This window comes from Mustela putorius, unplaced genomic scaffold (genome assembly GCF_011764305.1).
Source record: "Mustela putorius furo isolate JIRA1106 unplaced genomic scaffold, ASM1176430v1.1 tig00000139_pilon_pilon_pilon, whole genome shotgun sequence".
Lineage (NCBI taxonomy): Eukaryota > Metazoa > Chordata > Mammalia > Carnivora > Mustelidae > Mustela > Mustela putorius.
The window spans coordinates 6,670,374-6,688,889 of record NW_025421293.1 but is presented as its reverse complement, the minus strand read 5'-3'; the positions used below and the strand labels follow the sequence as shown (position 1 = coordinate 6,688,889).

At 59.5% G+C, this 18,516-nt stretch overlaps 2 protein-coding genes across 2 annotated transcripts in view; both read right to left on the bottom strand.

Annotated features, from left to right (window-relative positions):
* On the bottom strand, positions 1–1,491 carry HSPB1 (heat shock protein family B (small) member 1). Its single transcript, XM_004761627.3, has 3 exons — positions 994–1,491; positions 423–486; positions 1–325 (listed from the first exon to the last, which is right to left on the bottom strand). Exons 1-3 carry the CDS (start codon positions 1,361–1,363, stop codon positions 136–138), a joined length of 624 nt encoding a protein of 207 aa, XP_004761684.2. The 5' UTR covers positions 1,364–1,491; the 3' UTR covers positions 1–135.
* A 5,031-nt stretch (positions 1,492–6,522) lies between these two features.
* Positions 6,523–18,516, bottom strand: part of SRRM3 (serine/arginine repetitive matrix 3) — a 55,671-nt gene continuing 43,677 nt past the window's right edge. The window contains exons 12-15 of the mRNA XM_045074982.1: positions 11,288–11,664; positions 10,327–10,551; positions 10,086–10,223; positions 6,523–8,067 (exon numbers count right to left, since the gene is read on the bottom strand). Coding sequence (XP_044930917.1) covers positions 7,839–8,067; positions 10,086–10,223; positions 10,327–10,551; positions 11,288–11,664 — 969 coding nt within the window. The 3' untranslated portion in view covers positions 6,523–7,838. The remainder of the gene's footprint in view (positions 8,068–10,085; positions 10,224–10,326; positions 10,552–11,287; positions 11,665–18,516) is intronic.

The following is an 18,516-nucleotide window of genomic DNA, read 5'->3' as shown; positions in this document are numbered from 1 at the left end:
TGGGCAGTCGCTTCGAACTTTTATTTGAGAAAAACAGAAGATAGACGTATCAAAAAAGCATACAGATTGGCAGGTAGGGATGGTCAGTGATGGCTACTGAGGTGGGGGTGCGGCCAGCAGGGCTACGTAAGGCCTTTACTTGGCTCCAGGCTGCTCCGACTTTCCAGCTTCTGGGCCCCCAATCTGGGCACGTGCCTCGAAGGTGACAGGAATAGTGATTTCTGCAGACTGGGTGGCTGGCTTGGGCAGCGGGGCCTCCACGGTGAGCGTGCCCTCAGGGGACAGGGAGGAGGAGACCAGGGTGGGGTCCACACCAGGGGGCAGCCTAGACAGGAGGACAAGAGTTAACACACCTGGGCCTCACTGGCCCCCGCCCCCTGCATCCCTCCTCAGGTCCCCGTGGATCTGGGGCCAAGACTTACGTGTATTTTCGAGTGAAACACCGGGAGATGTAGCCATGCTCGTCCTGCCTCTCTTCGTGCTTGCCTGGGGAGAGAAGGACCGGTCAGAAGCTGCCCGGAGGGGCCCCACCCAAATCCACACACGCCCCCATGGGTGCTCGGACTGTCTCAGGGCCCCTCAGAAGCTCCTGGAAAGTTGGGTTCAGTGCTTTGGAGGGTTGGTGGGGATCGGAGCGCCACAAAGAAGGGCACACGCCCCCTCCGCAGACCCGGTTTTAGGGACAAGGAACAGGAACTGCGCCAGGGGACAATGGCCTTTTCGCCCGGGCCTGTGGGTGGCCCCAGGGAGACCTGGTCATTTGGGGGCGGGGCTCGGAGGGGGTCTGCGCTAGAAGGTGGATTTCTCCCCTCCATAGAGCTTTTTTTCAGGCCAGAGGGGCCCTGAACTACTCTCAGTGCCCCGTTCTAGAGTCTAGAGTCGGGGCCGCAAGCCCGGGGGCAGGGCGAGTCCCAAGTCTTCTGGGTCCCTGGTGGAGTCTCCCTGCCCCCTTCCCGCCCTGCCAGCCGGGTCCCCGCAGGGCCGGGGGCTCACCGGTGATCTCCACCACGCCGTCCTTCGTCTTGACCGTCAGCTCTTCGGGGGCGAAGTGGTTGACGTCCAGGGAGACGCGCCAGCGGTCGGCCGTCTGCCGGATCTCCGAGACGCCGCTGCTGAGCTGCCGGCTGAGCGCGCGGCTGTAGGCGGGCGCGGCCACCGCGGCGGGGCCCTCGACCGTAGCCGGGGGCAGCGGGCGCACGTAGCCCGGCCAACCGCTGTGGCCGAACCACTGCGCCCACTCCTCGGGCAGCCGGGGCAGCCCGAAGGCCTGGTCGAACAGGCGGCTGTGGGCCGGGTACCAGTCGCGGAAAGGGTCCCAGCTGGGGCTCCGCAGGAGCGAGAAGGGCACTCGGCGCTCGGTCATGCTGGCTTGGCTCCGCGCTTCTGGCTGAGGCTTGGAGAAGTGTGGAACGTCGGACCCGCAGCGCTTTTATGCGGCTCCAGCCGGGTATTTTTAGCAGGCGGTGTTTCAGGTCTCTATTAAAGGCAATGACGGGCTGGGGGCAGCCCCTCCCCCTGCATTCCTCCCCCTGCACACGGGGCGGGGGCGGGGGCGGGCCGAGGAAGGCCCTGCCCACATCTGGAACCTTCTCTAGTTCAAAAAAAACAAGTGACTGGAGCACCGGTCCTGGTGCACTGCCCACTGCTGGACACTGGCGGGCCCGGGCTCTAAGGCCGGTGGACAGTCCCATCCTTTGGTCCAGGAGCACAAAGTCCAGAGGGGCTGGGCTCCTTGTCCCAGACCACATGGATCTAGAAGTGGCAGAGTCAGGATTTGAACCACCAGGCGTCCATGAAATAGTGTCTTAAAAACCAGCCTGGCGTCGCAGATAAGAGTGTGGGCTTTGGAGCCAGACTGTCTGGCTTCACATCCTGTTCTGCCACTAATCGGATGAACCTGTGCAAGTTGGACTCTGGGCCTCAGTTTCCCCATCTAGAGAACGGACATGATGATGACCATAGTAATAAAAACGCTTACATCATTGGGTTGATGTGAGGATTCAGCAACTTAGTGCAAGTAATGACTTTAGTCCAGGGGCCTAGTACCTGATAATTGTTCACTATTGTTATGTTATCTATCTGCAATTAAAAGGGGTGGGGGCAGCGGAAGGAGAGTGTTTAAGTATCCCTGTTACAGAGGCAGTGACCCAGGTCAGAAACCCAGCGCAGAGAGGGTTTCAGGAGGAAGGTTGTTGTCAAATCCAGCCACGTAGCTACTGCTCCTTGAGGAGCCCTGGACAGGGGACTTGAAAGGCAGTAACCTTGAACCTAGGCTGGGCTTTGCTGTTGACTTACTGTGATTTGGGGCAAGGCCCCTCCTTTCTCTAAACCTCAGTTTCCCTTTTTGGAGATTATGATCTCAAAGACCCTTTTGTTTATGATTTGCAAGGGACCAAGGAGGGGAGATCTCCAGCACAGTTCACTCAAACTTGCTTGGAGCCCGAGGCCTACCCCTGGACCCCCCTCCCCCCACCTCCTGTCTGACCACCGATGGGATCCGGGCCCCCATCTCCCACCTCAGAGAGGGTGCTGCACCTAGGCTGTCTCTGACTTTCCCTCTCTCCTGCCTTCACAGGCATGAGCCCCCTCCAGTCGTCCTTCTCCCGATTTACACCCTGTTATACCTCCTTTTTAAGACGAGGAAACGAATTCAAAGAGCTACAGTGATGGGTGCCCGGTCTCCTGTAAGGCACTTAGCAGAGCAATCCTCTTGCCTGTCTGGTGCCCATGGCTCTCACCCTCGCAGGACTCCCACCTTGGGGTCCCCCACTTCCTCTCTTTCTGAGGCCCGCTCTGCTTGCTGCCCTGTTCCCAGGGCTGGGCTGAGGCTGAACCCCCCACCAGTTTTACTGGGGGCCTTGCCCTGCCCAGGACACCTGAGAAACCAGAACACAGACTCCAGCTACTCGCTTTGATGAGCTGGGGGTAGCAGCAAATCTCATGCCCTCTCTGTGTCTGCTTCCGCTTCAAGAAGGAGCTCCTGGATGCCTGCCGGACCCCATTTCTGTTCCACCTCCCTTGCTGGATCAGGTCATGGGTCCAGTGGGTCTCCTTTGGCTGCTACTGGCTACCCCCACCCCCAACAAGGGTCTCAGCTTCAGCAAGCCCCAGGTCTTGGCTCCCTGGTACTTCCAGCCCCACCCATTCCCAGCTCTATAAAGTAGAGGTGAGGTCAGGACCAGGGAGGGCACTCATCCGCCTCTGCTTGCTCACCTTGGCCCAGACTGGAGCCCAGGAACCCCACCCTACAGGAGCTGTCAGGTGTGGTCATGGATGCTTTCAAGTGTGGTCCTGCCAGGCCCAGCCACGCTTTGGGTGGGGGCGGCCAGGTTGCCTTCCCTGCCAACCCTTTGTAGACAGAGGCTCCCTTTAGTAGCGCCCTGCATCTTGCCCGAAGCCAGGGCAGGGAGGGTCCATTCCTGCTGCCCCAGCCAGGATGTTGTGCCAACCAGGACCTAGCTCCCAGCACCCTGCCCACGGTGGGTGGGGGAGCCCGGGCTGAGACTTCATATCCATCTTCAGTGGATCTGTTCTTGAGGGACCTTGTCAGTCACAAGGGAGGGGACATAGGTGGCTCTGAGCGGTGGTAAGAGGGGGCAGGGTTGCAGGAAAAACTGGGTTTTGGGGTCAGACAGGCTGGGCTTGAACTTGGGTGCTGCTATTCACCGGCCTGGTGACCTCTTTGAGCCTGCTGTCCCCATCTGCAAAACGTGGGTGGTAGTGACACACCCATCTTGTAGGGTTGTGGTGGGTCCGAAATGCAATCATGTGTGGGAAGTGCTTGGTGCTTGGTAGGTGTTCATCATTATTAACGAAAGAGGGCCTTTAATTTTGGAATACTGAGACTTAGACTAATAAGAATTATATGCAGTTGGATGTACTTTGTGGCAAGTCCAAGTATCTTATCAGAGTCCCATTTTTGAGAGGAGAAGACTGAGCTGGACCTGGCCCAAGGTCACAAAGTTGGTGAGGGGTAGAGGGATTGGAACTTAAGGGTCCTGACTCTCCGTGAGCAGGGGAGAGACTTCCTACGCAGTCCGGGGAGGGCTGTGGGCTGTGGGCTGGTGGGCCTTGGGGGAGGTGTGCAACCGAGGGGCGGGGAAGGTCGGGCCGGCCTCTCTGGAGTCCCTTCCAGCCCTGACCAGGCGCCCTTTCCAGAGGCCGCAGCCAGGGCACAGGGCAAGAGGAGCGAGGGCCGAATGTCAGCCCACCTGCCGGCGTGTTCTTTGACAATCTTCCACTCCAGCATTCTGGCCACTGAGCTGCCAAGGCTAGTTTTTCTGGGATTAAGAGGACAACTCCACCCACCCAGGGATTTCCCAGTAGCTACAGGGGCAGTGGTGGGGGGAGGCAAGCTTGGGTCTGGGATTCCTTAATCAGAGGGGGCCTTCCCCTTGCCCCCACCCCCCCGGCCCCAGAGTCTGTGGTACTCCACAGCAGCCTGAGACCAGCCTCCCGGCCTCCTTGCCTGGCACTGAGGCCTAGGCCTTGGCCACACTGGCCACACCTTTGACAGGCCTTTGCCAGCTGCTGCTGAGCCAGCCCCTCCTTCTCTGGCTCAGCTTCAGAGAAAGCGCGAGAGTCTTCAGGCAGCTGCCCGAGCTCCCTGGAGAGACCTGACAACTGATGGATTGCGCCAGTCACTGGGCTTACTGGGAATTAAAAATGTGGGCAACAGTAATTAGAGCACATGGGGGCGGGGGGGCACCAGGTCTTTCTGGAAGCATCTAGACACTGCCTCTCTGGGAGTCCCTCTCCAGCCTGCCTATCCCCTAGGCTTCTGCTAGCCTTAGATGTCACCTCACCCCCTCACCACTGAAGGGGGACCAAGGAAGGGCCATGTGGGGACGGCTGGTGATCCATCGTCTGGCCCCTCCCGCTCTGATGTCTAGCAGAAACAATCTGTCTAGCTGGGGAGTCTGGGGACCCGCATGTCTCTGGCTCTGTGACCTTGGCCAGCAGCCGGCTCCCGTGACTCATTTTCTTCATCTGTACAATGAGACCATTGGACTGGATGTTCTCGAAGGCTCCTTCCAGCATAATGAATCAACAGTTTTTCCTCCACTTCCCCCCCCCTGTCTGCACTGCTTGCTCTGCGGGAGGGGGTGTGTGTGTGGTGAGTGGTCGGAGGGGGTGAGGGAGGACCTGGCCTCCCCTGTGGTGGCTGTGGGGGTGGGAGGCTCTATGGCTAGAGCGCTCTCAAGTCTTGGATGTCCTTGAGTGGAGAGGGGCCTGGAGAAGGAAGGGCAAGTGCCTGGTGGTGGGGCTGGTTTGCTGAATATGCCGGCAGCATATTCACTCACTGGCTGGTGGGAGGCTGGGGGGGCTTCCGAGAGCATCTCAGAGAGGCAGGGGATGGGAGATGCTCGCTCCCAAACTGGGCGTGTGCACTGACTTGCTACCCTGGGTCTGGGGCTGCAGGAAGCCAGTAAAGGAGAAGAGAAAATATCTAACAGGACACAGGAAGCCCTGCCCTGCCTGACTCCGGCTGCTGTGTGTTCCGGAAGGGGAAGCACAGCGGGGTCCCTGAGGCCCCCATCTGCAGAGACGCGAGGAGAGGACCTACGTACAACACCCCAAAGGCCCACATCCTGAGAAGTTTCCCCCGTGCAGACACCCCACCTCCCCCCCCAACCCCTGACTACCAGATGCAGAAGTGGAGTTTCCTGTTCCTTTTTGCCCTCCTGGATGTATTTTTCCCTTTGCCCAAGGTATAGGACAGAGTTCAGGCTGAACCCTCAGTCTGTGGGAAGGCAGAGGCTTGGTACTGTCCCCATTCTTCCCCGGGGATTGGACACCGCTTCCCCAAGTAGCCAGGATGGGTGCGGAGGGCAGAAGCTCTCGGTTTGCCGGCTGACATGGACCCTCTGCTGGTGGCTCGCTCTGTTCCCGCCTGCTGGGTGCCATTCCTGGCCAGCCACGGACCGGCAATTTTCCGCCTCTCTGTCGCCCTCTAGTGTCTATCTGCCACCACCACACCTTGCCTTTGGTCCCTCCCCTCCCCCAAGGTTTCGGAACCAGCTCACTCCCTGGCTCCCCAGTTCACTTGTTTACTCATTTGCCGAACAAGAGCTTGGGACCCTAAAGGCAGGTACAGACCCGAAAGAGCTGGAGGGACCCAGAGGTGAGCGTGGCCCCTGCAGCCGGGGACCAGGAAGTCTCCTTGGAGTAGGAGGCAGCTGAGCTCATGGGTGGAGAGGCACGAGGAGGCCAGTCAGCAGGACATGGGTGTATTGGAGTCGAAGACAGTGATGGAAGAGGAAGCTAGGTGGGGTGTGCTGGAGAAGGGAAGTGGGGATGTTCAAAGCCCCCAGAATCTCCAGGCTGAAAGGAAGGTCTTCCTGGGTCCCTGTTTTCCTCCCCACTAAGCTGCCTGTTCTGCTTCTGCACTGAGCTTCTGGCTCATTGGTACCAGGTCTCTCTGGGGTGGAGTCTGCACCCCTCCCACTTCTTGGAGGGAAGGACCCCAGGCCCCTATGCCCTCCCCACATGCCCCAGGTGCCCAAATCCACAGAGGCCTGGTCTCACCACCTGCCATCCGGGCACCAAGTGTTTTATTAGAGTCCAATTTTTATCCGCACCGCGGAGAAAGAGGGAGGGGGGAATAGAGAGAGGGGGAACCCGGACCAGACCCCAGACCCCTCCCCCCATGGGAGCCCAGGGCAGGTGCCCTGTTGGGCCAAGGAAGACTTTGTGAGATCCCTGAGGGCCCCAGGAGGAGTGGGCTGGGAGCAGCAGCAGAGGGCTGGCGGGGGGAGGGCCACTGCTTCCCCAGGGATGCCCAGGCCAAGGCCCTCAGTCTAGATCTTACCCTTTCTTCAAAGGGCTGTAGCACCCTTCTCTGGGTAGCCTCCACTGACCACCTCCCCACCAAACCCAAGAAGGAAGTGCTCCCTTGGGCAGGCCCTGAAGTGCGTGTTATCCTATGCCGGTGATCCTGTGGCACCCTCCGGCCCATGTCCCAGACACAGGGCACACCGGGACACCAGGCCTTGCTCGGTCATCGGACTGCACTGCCCTCTCCTGCTCCTCCAGGCTCTTCTATCTACCCCTCTCTCCTCCACCTTCTGATCCGAACCCCTTTAGGCCTCATGGCCAGATACATTGTGGTCTGAATGTCCCACCTCTTGTCATGCAGAAGGCCTGGCTGCTGTGGCCTTGGCCCAGGGCATGGGGTGAGCGCTGAAGAGGAGAGCCTGGCCTGGAGAGGAGAGGGGGGACTAAGAGTGAGCTCCCCAGCTCCTCAGGCTGGGGCCCACCCGCTCGGTCTGGGGACTCCTGGGCCAGGGGAAGGGCTGCTGGAGACTGTGGAGCCGGCTTCCAGCTCTGAGCCAGGATCCTGCAACCGGTCTAGAAGGAAGCAGCATCCCAGTCTGGGTGGTGATGCACCGAAGGTTGGGCCATTCTTCCTTCTGTCTAACTTAGATCCTGCTTGCCTTCCCACGGCTTTGTCTGCCCATTGGTAGAGAGGATCCCAGGGCGCTGTGGAGAGGGTAGGGGAGGCTCCCAGGTCTGGCACCTTCCGAGGTGTTCCTGGGTCCACTGAGCTGTCCCCAGCCTGGCGAGCTGGCATCAAGCAGGAAGGGGGACAGGGTGATCCCTGTGTTCGCAAAGGCTCTTTGTTCCCTGGACACGGTGGGCAGGCAGGAGGTGGGGGTGGGGACCCTCTAGAAGCAGCAGAACCCAGCTCCTCCTCCTCTGCAGGGCACCCACCCTCAAGGTCTTCCCTGGCCTGGGGACCTCTTTGTAGCAGAGGGGTGCAGGCCCCCTCACAGGTCCTGGGGCCTGACCCCTCGCCTTTCCCTATGCCGGGGGCACCAAGCTCGGTCTCTCTGGGCTCAGAAGCCCCCACTCTCTGAGCTGCTCCGGCTGTGGTAGCTGGGACTGGGGGTCCGGGAGGGGCTGCGCGTGCGGCTGCGGGTCCCACGGCTGCGGCTGCTGTAGCTTCCGTGGCTGTGGCCTGGGCTGGGGCTGCGGCTGGGGCTCCGGCTTGAGTAGTCGCTGCTCAGGCAGCTGGAGGAGGACGATGGGCTGGGCCGGTAGTAGGGGATGGGGCGCTTTCGGGCACTGCCGGGAGGGAAAAAGCTGATTACAGGCCATTCAGCAGCCTGAGCTCTGTCCTGAGCTCTTTCTTGGGCCCTCATTCAGGCCCCGAGCCCTTTCCCAGCAGTGGCCAGGGCTTCCCTGCCTCAGTTTCCCCTGAGCTCTGGCCTTGGAGTGCCCCCTGCCCCAAAGGGATTGGACAGTTTCATCGTTTTATTTTTCCTCACTTGTCTTCAGAGAAAGGGGACCAACTCTCTGTTTGGCCCAAGAAGATGCTCGATAAATACTTGTTGAGTAAATTCAACTTTTAAATATAGACACCTCGGGGTACCTGGGTGGCTCAGTGGGTTAAAGTCTCTGCCTTCAGCTCAAGTCATGATCCCAGGGTCTTGGGATTGAGCCCCGCATCAGGCTCTCTGCTCATGGGGGAGCCTGCTTCCCCCTCTCTGCCTGCTTCTCTGCCTACTTGTGATCTCTGTCTGTCAAATAAATAAAATCTTAAAAAATAAATAAATAAATAAATAAATATATATATATATATATATATATATATATAGAGAGAGAGAGAGAGAGAGAGAGAGAGACACCTCACATCAACCAAGCTAAGCAGTTTCTGGACATGGAAAGGGTTGGGGATGGCCCAGCCCTGCTTCTCTGGTTCCCACAGAATCGAGGGTTTGGGTTTGTCAAGTCACTTTGAGGGGACAAGGAGGAAAGCCCTGGCCATTGCTGCCCATGGCCACAGCCCTGCCCAGTCCCGCTGGCCCCTTCTCACTCAGCTACCTCCCGCCGGCCCAGAGTTAGTTTGAAGCCAGGAGGCTGTGACCCAGAGAAAGAAAAGAGAGTGGTTAAGGGGGCAACAGTGCCCCATGGCGTGGGGTTAATTCTGAGGAAGAAAACAGGTGTAGTTAGTGGGAGGAGGAGGCAGCCTGGGAGAGGGGCGAAGGGGGGTGCCAGGTGGAGGGTGCAGAACTCCAGCAGGCTAGGGCCCTCCGCATACAGGTGAGGCACATGGCCTGTTTGGGGGTGTCCCAAGCCTGGCCATCTGGCCTCTAGCTCTGGGCTGAGCGCAGGAGCCGATGCTCTCTCCTCCCTGAGCCATCTACGTCACCAAGGACTTGGAGGGGCTCGTTTGAGAATCCGTCCATGTTAGAGCTGAAAAGATGCTCAGGGAGCTCTGCTCATCGTTCAGACAGGGACACCCAGAGCCAGAGAGGCACACCCATCTCCCAAGGCTGCCCAACAAGGTCTGTGGCAGAGCTGGGCTCAGAATTTTGCCTGTAGCCCTGGACCCCAAGTCAGAGGTCTAGGGCTTCAGAGTAATTTCCACAAACACAGACCATAATTTCACAGGGAGACTTAGGCCCACACTGTCGAGTCCTGGCAGAGAAGCTCTCTGCTGTGGCTTCTGCCATTATCTGCCACACACTCCCCAGGGCCCCACTGGACTGGGGTGGGGGTAGGGGAGAGTGGAAGGGACAGGCCCTCCCACAGCTGCCCCAGAGAGCAGGCTGCTGGTGCCCCCTCCTCTGAATTCCTGGGAGGGGGGAGGACGCTGGGAGGTGAGCACTGAGGTTAGTGACAAAAGGAGAGGCAGACAGATGACAGCTGAACAGAGCCAGATCAGCTCACATGGGCATCTCCCCGGCAGCCTGTGGGGAGGGGGTCCACCCGGCCCCCAGGCTGGCCACAGGCCACTCGGCAGGCTGGACCTTGAGATGAAGGAGAAAAGGAAACATCATTGTCGGGAGATGGACGCGGGGAGGACGGAGAGAGGGAGGGGCTCCAGGAGGGACTGCTGGGATCTTCCGGAGCTCAACTGCAAGCCCGCTGCTGCCCCACTCAGACCCAAGTACACAGCCCCCTCCCCACCGTGCGTCTTCAGACCGCGGCGTCTGCGTCCCGCCCTCCCCAGCACCTCCGGCTCTAGCCTCTCTCCTCCTACGGGGGCCTCTAGCCCTCACCAGGCCCTCTTCCTCCCCCCAACCCCACCTCCCCTCCCTTCACCGGGCTCAGTGCGTCGCGCCCAGGCCCCTCCGCACCTGGTGATGCGCCGCGGCTCCATGAAGCTGGGCGAGTCCCGGCGCCGCTTGCGGATGGGCGAGTAGCTGCGGGAGCGGCGCCGCGCGCGGGCGGCCTCGGCCTCGGCGTGCCTCGCGCGGCCCTCGCCGTCCTTGTCCCTGCGGGCGCGCGGCCGAGGTGAGCGACGCGGTCCGGCCCGGCCGCCCGGGCCCGGCCCCGCCGCCGCCCCTGCGCCCGGCGGGACCCCGGGCCCGCACTTACCGGCCCAGGGTTTTCTTGGGCGACGGCGAGCGGCTGGGGCTGCGGGTCCTCTTCTCCGCCGAGCGCGAGCGGGACTTGGAGGGCGAGCGGCTGGAGCTCCACGAGCGCGGGTGGGGGCCCGGGCTGCGCGACGAGCTCTTCCCCTCCGGGCCGCCGTGCCTGCCGTGCGCGCCCGGGGACGGGGAGGTGCTGGCCGGCCGGGCGCGCGGGGGCCGCTCCTTGGCCCTGGTGGAGAGTCAGGGAGACAGGGACTCAGCTAGAGAGACAGTGGGCTGGGCGGGGGCGGGGCGGCAGAGAGGGATTTAAAGGGGCGCGGGTGACAGGGAGGGGGCTCAGCCAGGGATTAAGGGGGTTCAGTGGGGGGGGGTGGGGATTCGGTAGGGAAGGAATTCTACGGAGGAGATGTGGATGGGAAGGGTTAGCGAGGGAGAAGTGGTGCTTGAGTTCGTGGGACGGACTCGATTCCCAAAGGAGGGAAAAGGGCTGGGGGTGGGTGTGGGGTGGTGACATAAGTATGGAAGAGTGTTCCGTGGTGTCAGGGAGGGTGATCAGTGTGAGGAGAGTGACCGCTGTGGGGAAGGGAGAGCTCCTGGGCGGGGAGAGTGATCAGTGAGGGGGAACTAGTGACTGGGGAAGGAGAATGATCGAGTGACGGGGAGAGAGGTCGTCGGGTGGGGAAGGGTGCTCCATGGTTGGGGGGATTAGAGATCACGGACGGGAGAGAGCTTACTGAGACCGGAGAGTGGTCAGTGCTGGGCGAGGGGTCCGTGGGCGGGGGGGGGGGTGTCGGTGCGGGGACTGTTCCGTGGGGAGGAGGGGGGGAGTCAGTGCCGGGAAAGGTGTTCCACGGGGATGGAGGGGGCGGGTGGGGGCCGGTGTTCCGTGGGGGCGGGGCAGGGCTCAGGGCAGGGAGGGGAGCCCCGTGCGGGCCCGGTCGAGGGCGGGGGGGCGGACCGCTCACCGTTTCCCGTGCGCGCCGTGGCCTCGCTCGGAACCGGGCTCCGGCCCGGGACCCGGGGCGCCGCCGCCGCCGCCGCCGCCACCGCCGCCGCCGCCGGAGTCGCTGCTGGAGCGGGCCCTGCTGAGCGAGCGCGACGAGCCCCGGGGCGGTGCGGGCCGGGCGCGCCGGCGGCCCTTGCGGCGGGGCGCGGACGCCGAGGACCGGGAGCGCCGCCGCCGCCGCCGCCGCCGCCTGGCCGCTCCGCCCGCCGCGCGGCCTCCTCTGCCCTGAGACGACGGCGCCGAGCGCGGGCTCGGGCTCTCCTTGCCCCGCGCGGGCGGCGTGGCTGCGCCGGCCTCCGCCTGGTCGCGGGCCCTGGGCGAGGGCGAGCTGGGCTTCTGACGGGGAGAGAGGCAGAGAGGGCACGGAGGGGGTGGAGAGGGGACGGAGGCACAGACAGAGACGGGGCGAGAGAGACGCCCGCCGAGACGGAGAGAAGCGACGAGGTCGAGAGTCCAGAGCAGAGAGAGAGAGAGACAGAGGGAGAGGGAGAGCCGAGGACACAGAGCAGGGGGGAGTCAGAGAAGCGGGGAGAGGAGAGGGCGGCGGGCAGAGAGAGGGGAAGAGGAGAGACGGAGAGGACAGACCAAGAGAAGGAGCGATGTCGGGGGCGAGAGAGCGGGCGGGTGGGGTGGGGGGAGAGAAGGAGAGGGGGCTTTCACCGGGCCCAGGCCGGGGGCTGCCAGTCCCGGAGCATCGCACAAACGGTTCCCCGCGCCTGCCCTGCCTCTGCCTCTCCTGAGTGTCCACCTTCTGGCCTCAACAGTGCAGCTCATGCAAGGTTCTCGGCATGCAAAACACAAGAGGGACGGAGCGGTGGGGGGAGGGGGGCTGAAACGGAGGGGGCTCCAGGACGGGCACGGGGGCTGGCATTGGCCCCCCGATGGGACGGACGATCCCGGCAGAGAGTAGAGAGAGGGCGGGCACCGGGAGGCCGGGCCAGGGCCAGCCCCCCCAGGCCAGGCCCCCCAGCGCGTGGGGGTGGGTGAGGGGATGGAGGGGGGCACACGGCACACAGATGGGGTGGGGGCGGGGCGGGACAACTGAACTCAAAACTGAACCGAAGAAAGGGAGGAAAAACAGAAAATATAAAATAAAAACAAAACAAAACCAAAATCCACAAATGTCATTAGATACCAAAATCAAAAACAATGTCTGAACTCCTGGGGAACTGACATTTTTTTCTGTTAACATTTTTCTTTCTTTGTTTTCCGGCCCTGCAGAGACCTGTGGAACTGTCAGTAGCACCCGACTGTCTTTCTGTTTCTCTCTTTTCTTTTCCTTTTTTTTTTTTTTTAAAGTTCTGATTTTTTTTTTTTAAGTCCCTCTTGGTTAACGTCCACTTACCAATAAAGTGGCACTTCCTCCTTTAGTAGGTAAGATGTGTAAGAGAAGGGAAAAGTGTGGTAGCGTAAGTTCATCATTAGATTCACAAAAATGCAAGAGATAGAGAGAGAGAGAGAGAAAAACGCAACCACCCCATTCTAGGCCGAGAGGAGAAGGACTGGCAGCGCCCGGCTCCTCGGGCCTGAGCAGACACCTCTGGGGTGACTGCCGGATAGAGATGTCAAATGTTTTTCCAAAAGTGCAGTTAGGACACAAGGGTTGGGATTCAGAAAACCAGAAAGGGAGCCTGGTACCATCAAAAGGTCCCTGGCTGGCCACCAGGGGTCTGAGAGCCTGCCACTACCTCACTGAGTGACCCTGGCTACGTCACCTCCCCATCCTGGGCCTCAGTTTCCCCATTCACAAAATGAGAGGGCTAGGCTTTGCTTCCTGATGTCCCTTCCGGAGAAAATATTTCAGGATTCTCTGTGCACCCCTGACCGCCCTCTCCATCCTCCTACCTTCACAGAACTGACCCCTCCCCCTGTCCTTGGGTTTCCCTCTGATAACAGGTGATTGCACTCCTCTGCTTTAGAAGTCGGTCCCCCAACCCCTGCCCCACCCCCAATCACCAGCACCAACTTGACTTTGAGCACTCCCCGGCAGATTATTGTGTTGGGTTCAGCTCTGTAACCTCGGTTTTGGTCACAGAACTTGGCTTCTAGGAGGGCCTCAATGCCTTCTGTTGAGGAAGGAATAAGTGCCTTTACAAGGGTCGGGGGCCAAACCAGGTCATCCTAGAAGAGGGGCAGGGTCTGGGCCAAGCTTTTTTGGCAGGCTCCTTGGATGGGAGAACAAACCAACTATCACCCCTCAGGGCTTCTTGCTGCCAAGAGACTGGAAGGAGCATGGCTTCCTTGGCATGGCCCTGGCGTTTCCTGCAAGAAGCAAGGTGGTGCCAAGGACTTTCTCTGCAAGTATCCATCCAGCCAGGGCTTGGAGGCAGAGCCAAGAAGTCATTCCCATTGGTAGAAAGGCACAGCCAGCTCATGATTGGCGGCTGAAGCAGCTAATGAACACTGGCCGTAGCAGGTGTGGCAGCTGTCCAGAGTCAAATGGGCCATGAAGGCCTCCTGGGAGAGCCTGGTGTCTCCCTCTGGGGCAGAGTGGATATCGCTGGGTACTGAGATGCCCCCCTGAGCACCCCAAACTCTCCTGATCACCAGCTCATCCCTCATTCTACGCGAGGAGACACGGGAACTGGGCTGACTAGCCATGGCCCCTGTGAGATGGCAGTTCCATTCTCAACAGACCTCACCAGGAGACCCTTGGCTCCCCTGGCACATATCCCCTCCACCCCAGCAGGTGGCCTGTGCCTACAGCTCCCAAGCCCCCAGGGCTAGGTTCTGTCATACAGCATCCTGTTCCCTCCAGGGGAAGCAAATGAGAGAGAAATCTCCAGGCTCTTCAAATTTCCAAGTTCTTTCTATCTCCTGGGTTGTCCGAGCGTGTAAAGTGAACAGATACTAGGTGGGGGAGTGGGACCCCTGGGAGCCAAGGCATAGTGACCCTTGCATACCCAGGAAACACTGGACCCAGCCTTTAAGAAGCCCTTGCTTGCTGTGATGGTGGTGAGGCATAGCAAGGAAAGCAGGCAGAATATTAAACTGGGGGTCAGGGCCTGGCTGTGAACCCTGGCTCGGACCTAGACTCTGGATTTGCACCTCCTCCTCTGACTCCAGGAGAGAGGCCAGCAGCTGGTGAAGGAGACTGAAGGCCTTGATGTTTCTTCCCACGGACACCGTGGGAGTCCTCTCTCCTTCTCACTGTTGGGCTGGGAGTGTGGTGGGAATGTTGGGAACAAAAATGGTCTGGGTTGGGTGGATGCCCGCCACCCCCCAGCCCTACCCCCATCATGTTACTACCCTCTGCACCAGGCACCCTGGGCTCCTCTGGATGCTTCCTGCCTGGCGTGCCTTGAAGTCAAACCCTCTCCCCTCCTCCAAGGAAAATACATAGCTTCAGATGATAGTAACTGGCAAAGTGGAACACCCTGAAATCAGCCCTGATGTGAGTCTGCTGTGAGTCCTCAAGGAAGCAACCTAACTCTTGGGGGCCTCAGTTTCCCCATTGGTAAATTAGGGATAATTGGGGTCTTTGGTGGGTGGGCCTGAATAGGCATTCAGAGGTTCTTTAGAGAGCATCAGTGACTGACAGTCCCCTCACAGATGCACAGGGCCAGACGAGTGCTAGAAGGTCTGGTCATGCCAGGATGGTGGAGGACAGGAGGAAGGTGCTGCTGGGCAGGGTGGCAGATGGTGCCTTCCCTGGGGGAAGATTCTTAGGGTCGATCTCACACCCTTATCACCATCCCTTCTTGGAGAAAGGGTCCCGTTGGAGGGTGGGCCTCATCCTCAGCTTGGCCGGGTCTCGTTCTTCCCAGGAACTGAGGAAGATCCAAGTTCAAAACACCACGGGATTTCATAGCTAGACAGGACTGCTGTGGCCAGGGACCTCCAAACATCTAATCCAGAAGCCTGATCTTTCTGACTCCTGTCCCCTCTTCCCCTTCCCTTCCTCATCCCTCACCCACTCACAGCCTGGCTAATGCCTATGGGTCCTCAGCTCAAGACCACCTCCTCCAGGAAGCCTCCCCTGACCCTCACCCTGAGTCACGTCTTTCCTCTATGATCCCACAGACCCTTGTGGTTTCTTTCCATAGGGACGGTGCCAGGCTGTGTTAGGGCAGGCTGTGAGCAGAGCTTCCCATCCACGCTTCAGCTTTTCTCTCTAATTGTTCTGAGTCATTTTCGCCAGTCCTCTAGCCTGGCAGGTGGGGGCCTCAAACCCCGGTCAGCCTGCCCCTCACCAGGCATGGACACCCAGGCCCGCAGGTGTGCTCAGCAAATGCTGGCTTAGTGTGCGGGCAAACGAATGAATAAATGAGCACACAGGACCTGGCCTATCTTTGAGCCCGGCTTCCAGAAGCGTCTCTGCTCCTTGCTACCTGCTATCTTCTCTTTTGCTTATGTAAAAAATCTCTGAGGGGAAAAGACAATGGAAAAGAGTAGCAAGAGATGGCGCGCTGGCCCAATCCTGGTATTTTTAAGGACAAAAACACTGAGCATCTGGGATGCTTTACCCTTGCTCCTCCCCACAGGGCTCACACAACGACACCCCCTAACTCCGCATCTGACAATCCCATTTCTGGGTCCCTGGTCACATCAGGTCCTCCCGGAAGATGGGGCTTCTACTCCTCCCATCAGGCTGGGACAGAGTCTCCCTGTGGGACCAAAGGCAATTTCTCCTTCCCTGAACAACTTCCTGTCTGCCTTCCCAACCCCCCTCACTGATGAGGAATGTTCTGAGTGGTGGAGCTCCTCACCACCTGCCCTTGGGGCCAGCATCAGGGCAGGGGAGGATAAAGAGCCAGACTTTCTCTTTCCCAAGCTGAGGATGGAGACCCACCAAAGCCTCACAAGGGCTGGGATGTCAGACTTCTGTGGCTACTCCCAGATGGGACAAGAAATAGCTCAAAGAGCCGGGATGGGGAGGTCAGTCCCTTGAGGACCTACTCCTAACCTGCACCCTCAATGGGACTGCATGAGCACTGGGCTGGGAGCTGCAAGTCTCAGGACCTAGGCTCAGTTCTGCTCCAACACTTTAGGGGGAGACTTAGCCCCACTGACTGTCCTTTCTGACTCCTCTGCACATAAGGCTCCAATTCAGAAGACAGAAAGATGCTGGGGTGGGGGGAGTTGAGGGAACCCCTGTCTGGGGTGGGTAGTGGTCCAGGCAGGGGAAGGGTGAGCTGAGAGTCCCCTCCATTCCCCAAATTGCCCTACAGAAACTTTGCTAAGTAAGCCCTCTAAGTCCAGTGCCAACTCACTTGCCCCCTGACGTTCAACTACCATTGCCCCCAAGAGATGGAGCCGGCAGGTTCAGCCCTGAGGCCAGCTGCTGCCCCAGAGTCTGTAGCTCCCACCTAAAGTTCCATCTGCCACCAGGACAGGACCCCTGGGAGCCCAGCAGGCCCTGGAGAAGGGGAGGGGCAGGCAGGGCTCTTTCCTCAGCCAGAACTTCTTCCAGGATCTGGAGGCCAAGAGGCCTGGCACAGGCCCCTCCACCACTGCTTACTGCCCAAATAGGCCCCAGGGGCTGGCAGGGGTGAGGGGCGGGGGGCTTAGCAGCTACTCCAGACAACAGAAATCAGATCGGCTCAACCGCAGCATACAGTTCAGGAAGGGAACAAGGACTTGGAATGCTAACCACACAGAAATGCATTCGGACAACAAAATGAGAAAGAGAGGGGGCGGAGGGGGCTGGGGTGGGAGAGTAAGAAGAAGGAGCAGGGCAGGTGGACGGGAGGAGGGAGAGAATGAACCAGAGAAATTGTCGGGGAGGGGGGAAGGGCGGGGAGTCAAGAAAACCAAATGATAAACCAGGAAACACAGCTTTGTAGCTCATTTGGAGAAAATGCAAGTTTACAAATGAGTAGTCACTAAAATAAAGAGAGAAAAGGGAGAGGGGGAGAAAACCAACCAGAGCGAGATCGAGAGAGAAAGAGAGAGAAAACCACATTCAAACCAAGCAGAGTGGCAGGGCTTATCTGGAGATGGGAGCGAGCGGGCGCACAGCTGAGCCGGGATACCTACCTTCTCAGTGGTCAGGGACAGGAATGCAATAATAAAAAAGAAAAGAAGGTCTCCGCATTGGGAATGCAGAAGGGGGGTGGGGGGAGAGAGACAGTGACTCTAAGCTGCGCTCCCCCTCGGGAACCAGCACCTGTGTAGCCACTGTGGCTTCTGGTCTAGTCCCAGGGATGGGATAGGGCTCCTGCCCAGCAGTTCTGTTTGCCATTTTTTTTCCTTTTTTTTTTTTTTTTTTAAAAACCCACAGGCTCCAATAAGCCAAGCTTTCCTTAACTCTTTAAACAACAGAAAACCTCCAGAAAGCATGCAGGAAGCAGCTGATGGAAGCAGAACCAGAGGGGGGGCCAAGGAGAGGGGCTGGCAGCGTGGGGAGAGAGGCCCATGTTGGGGAGAGAGATGGAGAGAGAGAGAGACAGAGACAGAGAGACACAAAGCGGGTGGGGCAGAAGGAAACAGACAGACAGGCAGGGAATAGAGAGAGGTGGGCCCAGACGGGAAAAGGAGAGAAAAGCTGTTTCAACAAGGCAGAGTGGGTCGATGGGGCGAAGGTGTTGGTACATTTAAAAGGGAAGGCAACCACAGATTCGGTTGGAGGCCAGATCCTGCCTCAGGCCTACCACTTTCCCAGGGCTTCTGCATCATTTTAGGAAAACGCATCCCTCCTGCCTCCTGGCTTCATCCTGGAACAAAGGCCAAGATGCCCCTTCCTATCCTGACTGCCTCCCTCCATCTGTGGTCACGGCTCTTTCCAGGGGCAGGTAAGGGGGGAGGCCTGGGGTGGGACAGGTCAGGCAGTGCCACGGGCACCTCTTCTTGGGGTCACCCTAGGCCGCCCGTGTTGTGATGACATTTGAGTCAAAGGTAGAGGCCAGAGAGAGCCTCTAAGGGCCTTGCTCAGGAACCTTCTCTGCCCCCTTCACTGAATAGTGACACTTCCAGTGCCAGGGACAGGTGGAGCCAAGGCAGGGGCCCTACTTCTAAGTCCTTAAACCCTGCACGCTTTTTCTGGGACTTGGGCTCAGCATCTCACTTCTTCGCCCCAAACTGTGTGACCTCAGGCAGTCCCCTTTCCTCTCTGCCTCACTATTTCTGTCCCCATGGGTGCCCAAACTGGGAGGGCACAGGGTTCCCTGACTGGCTGAAGCAGTTCTCCTATAGAGCTGGGCTCGCTGAATGCTGGGCCCACCTATAACCTGGTCTCCGTGTGGGCAG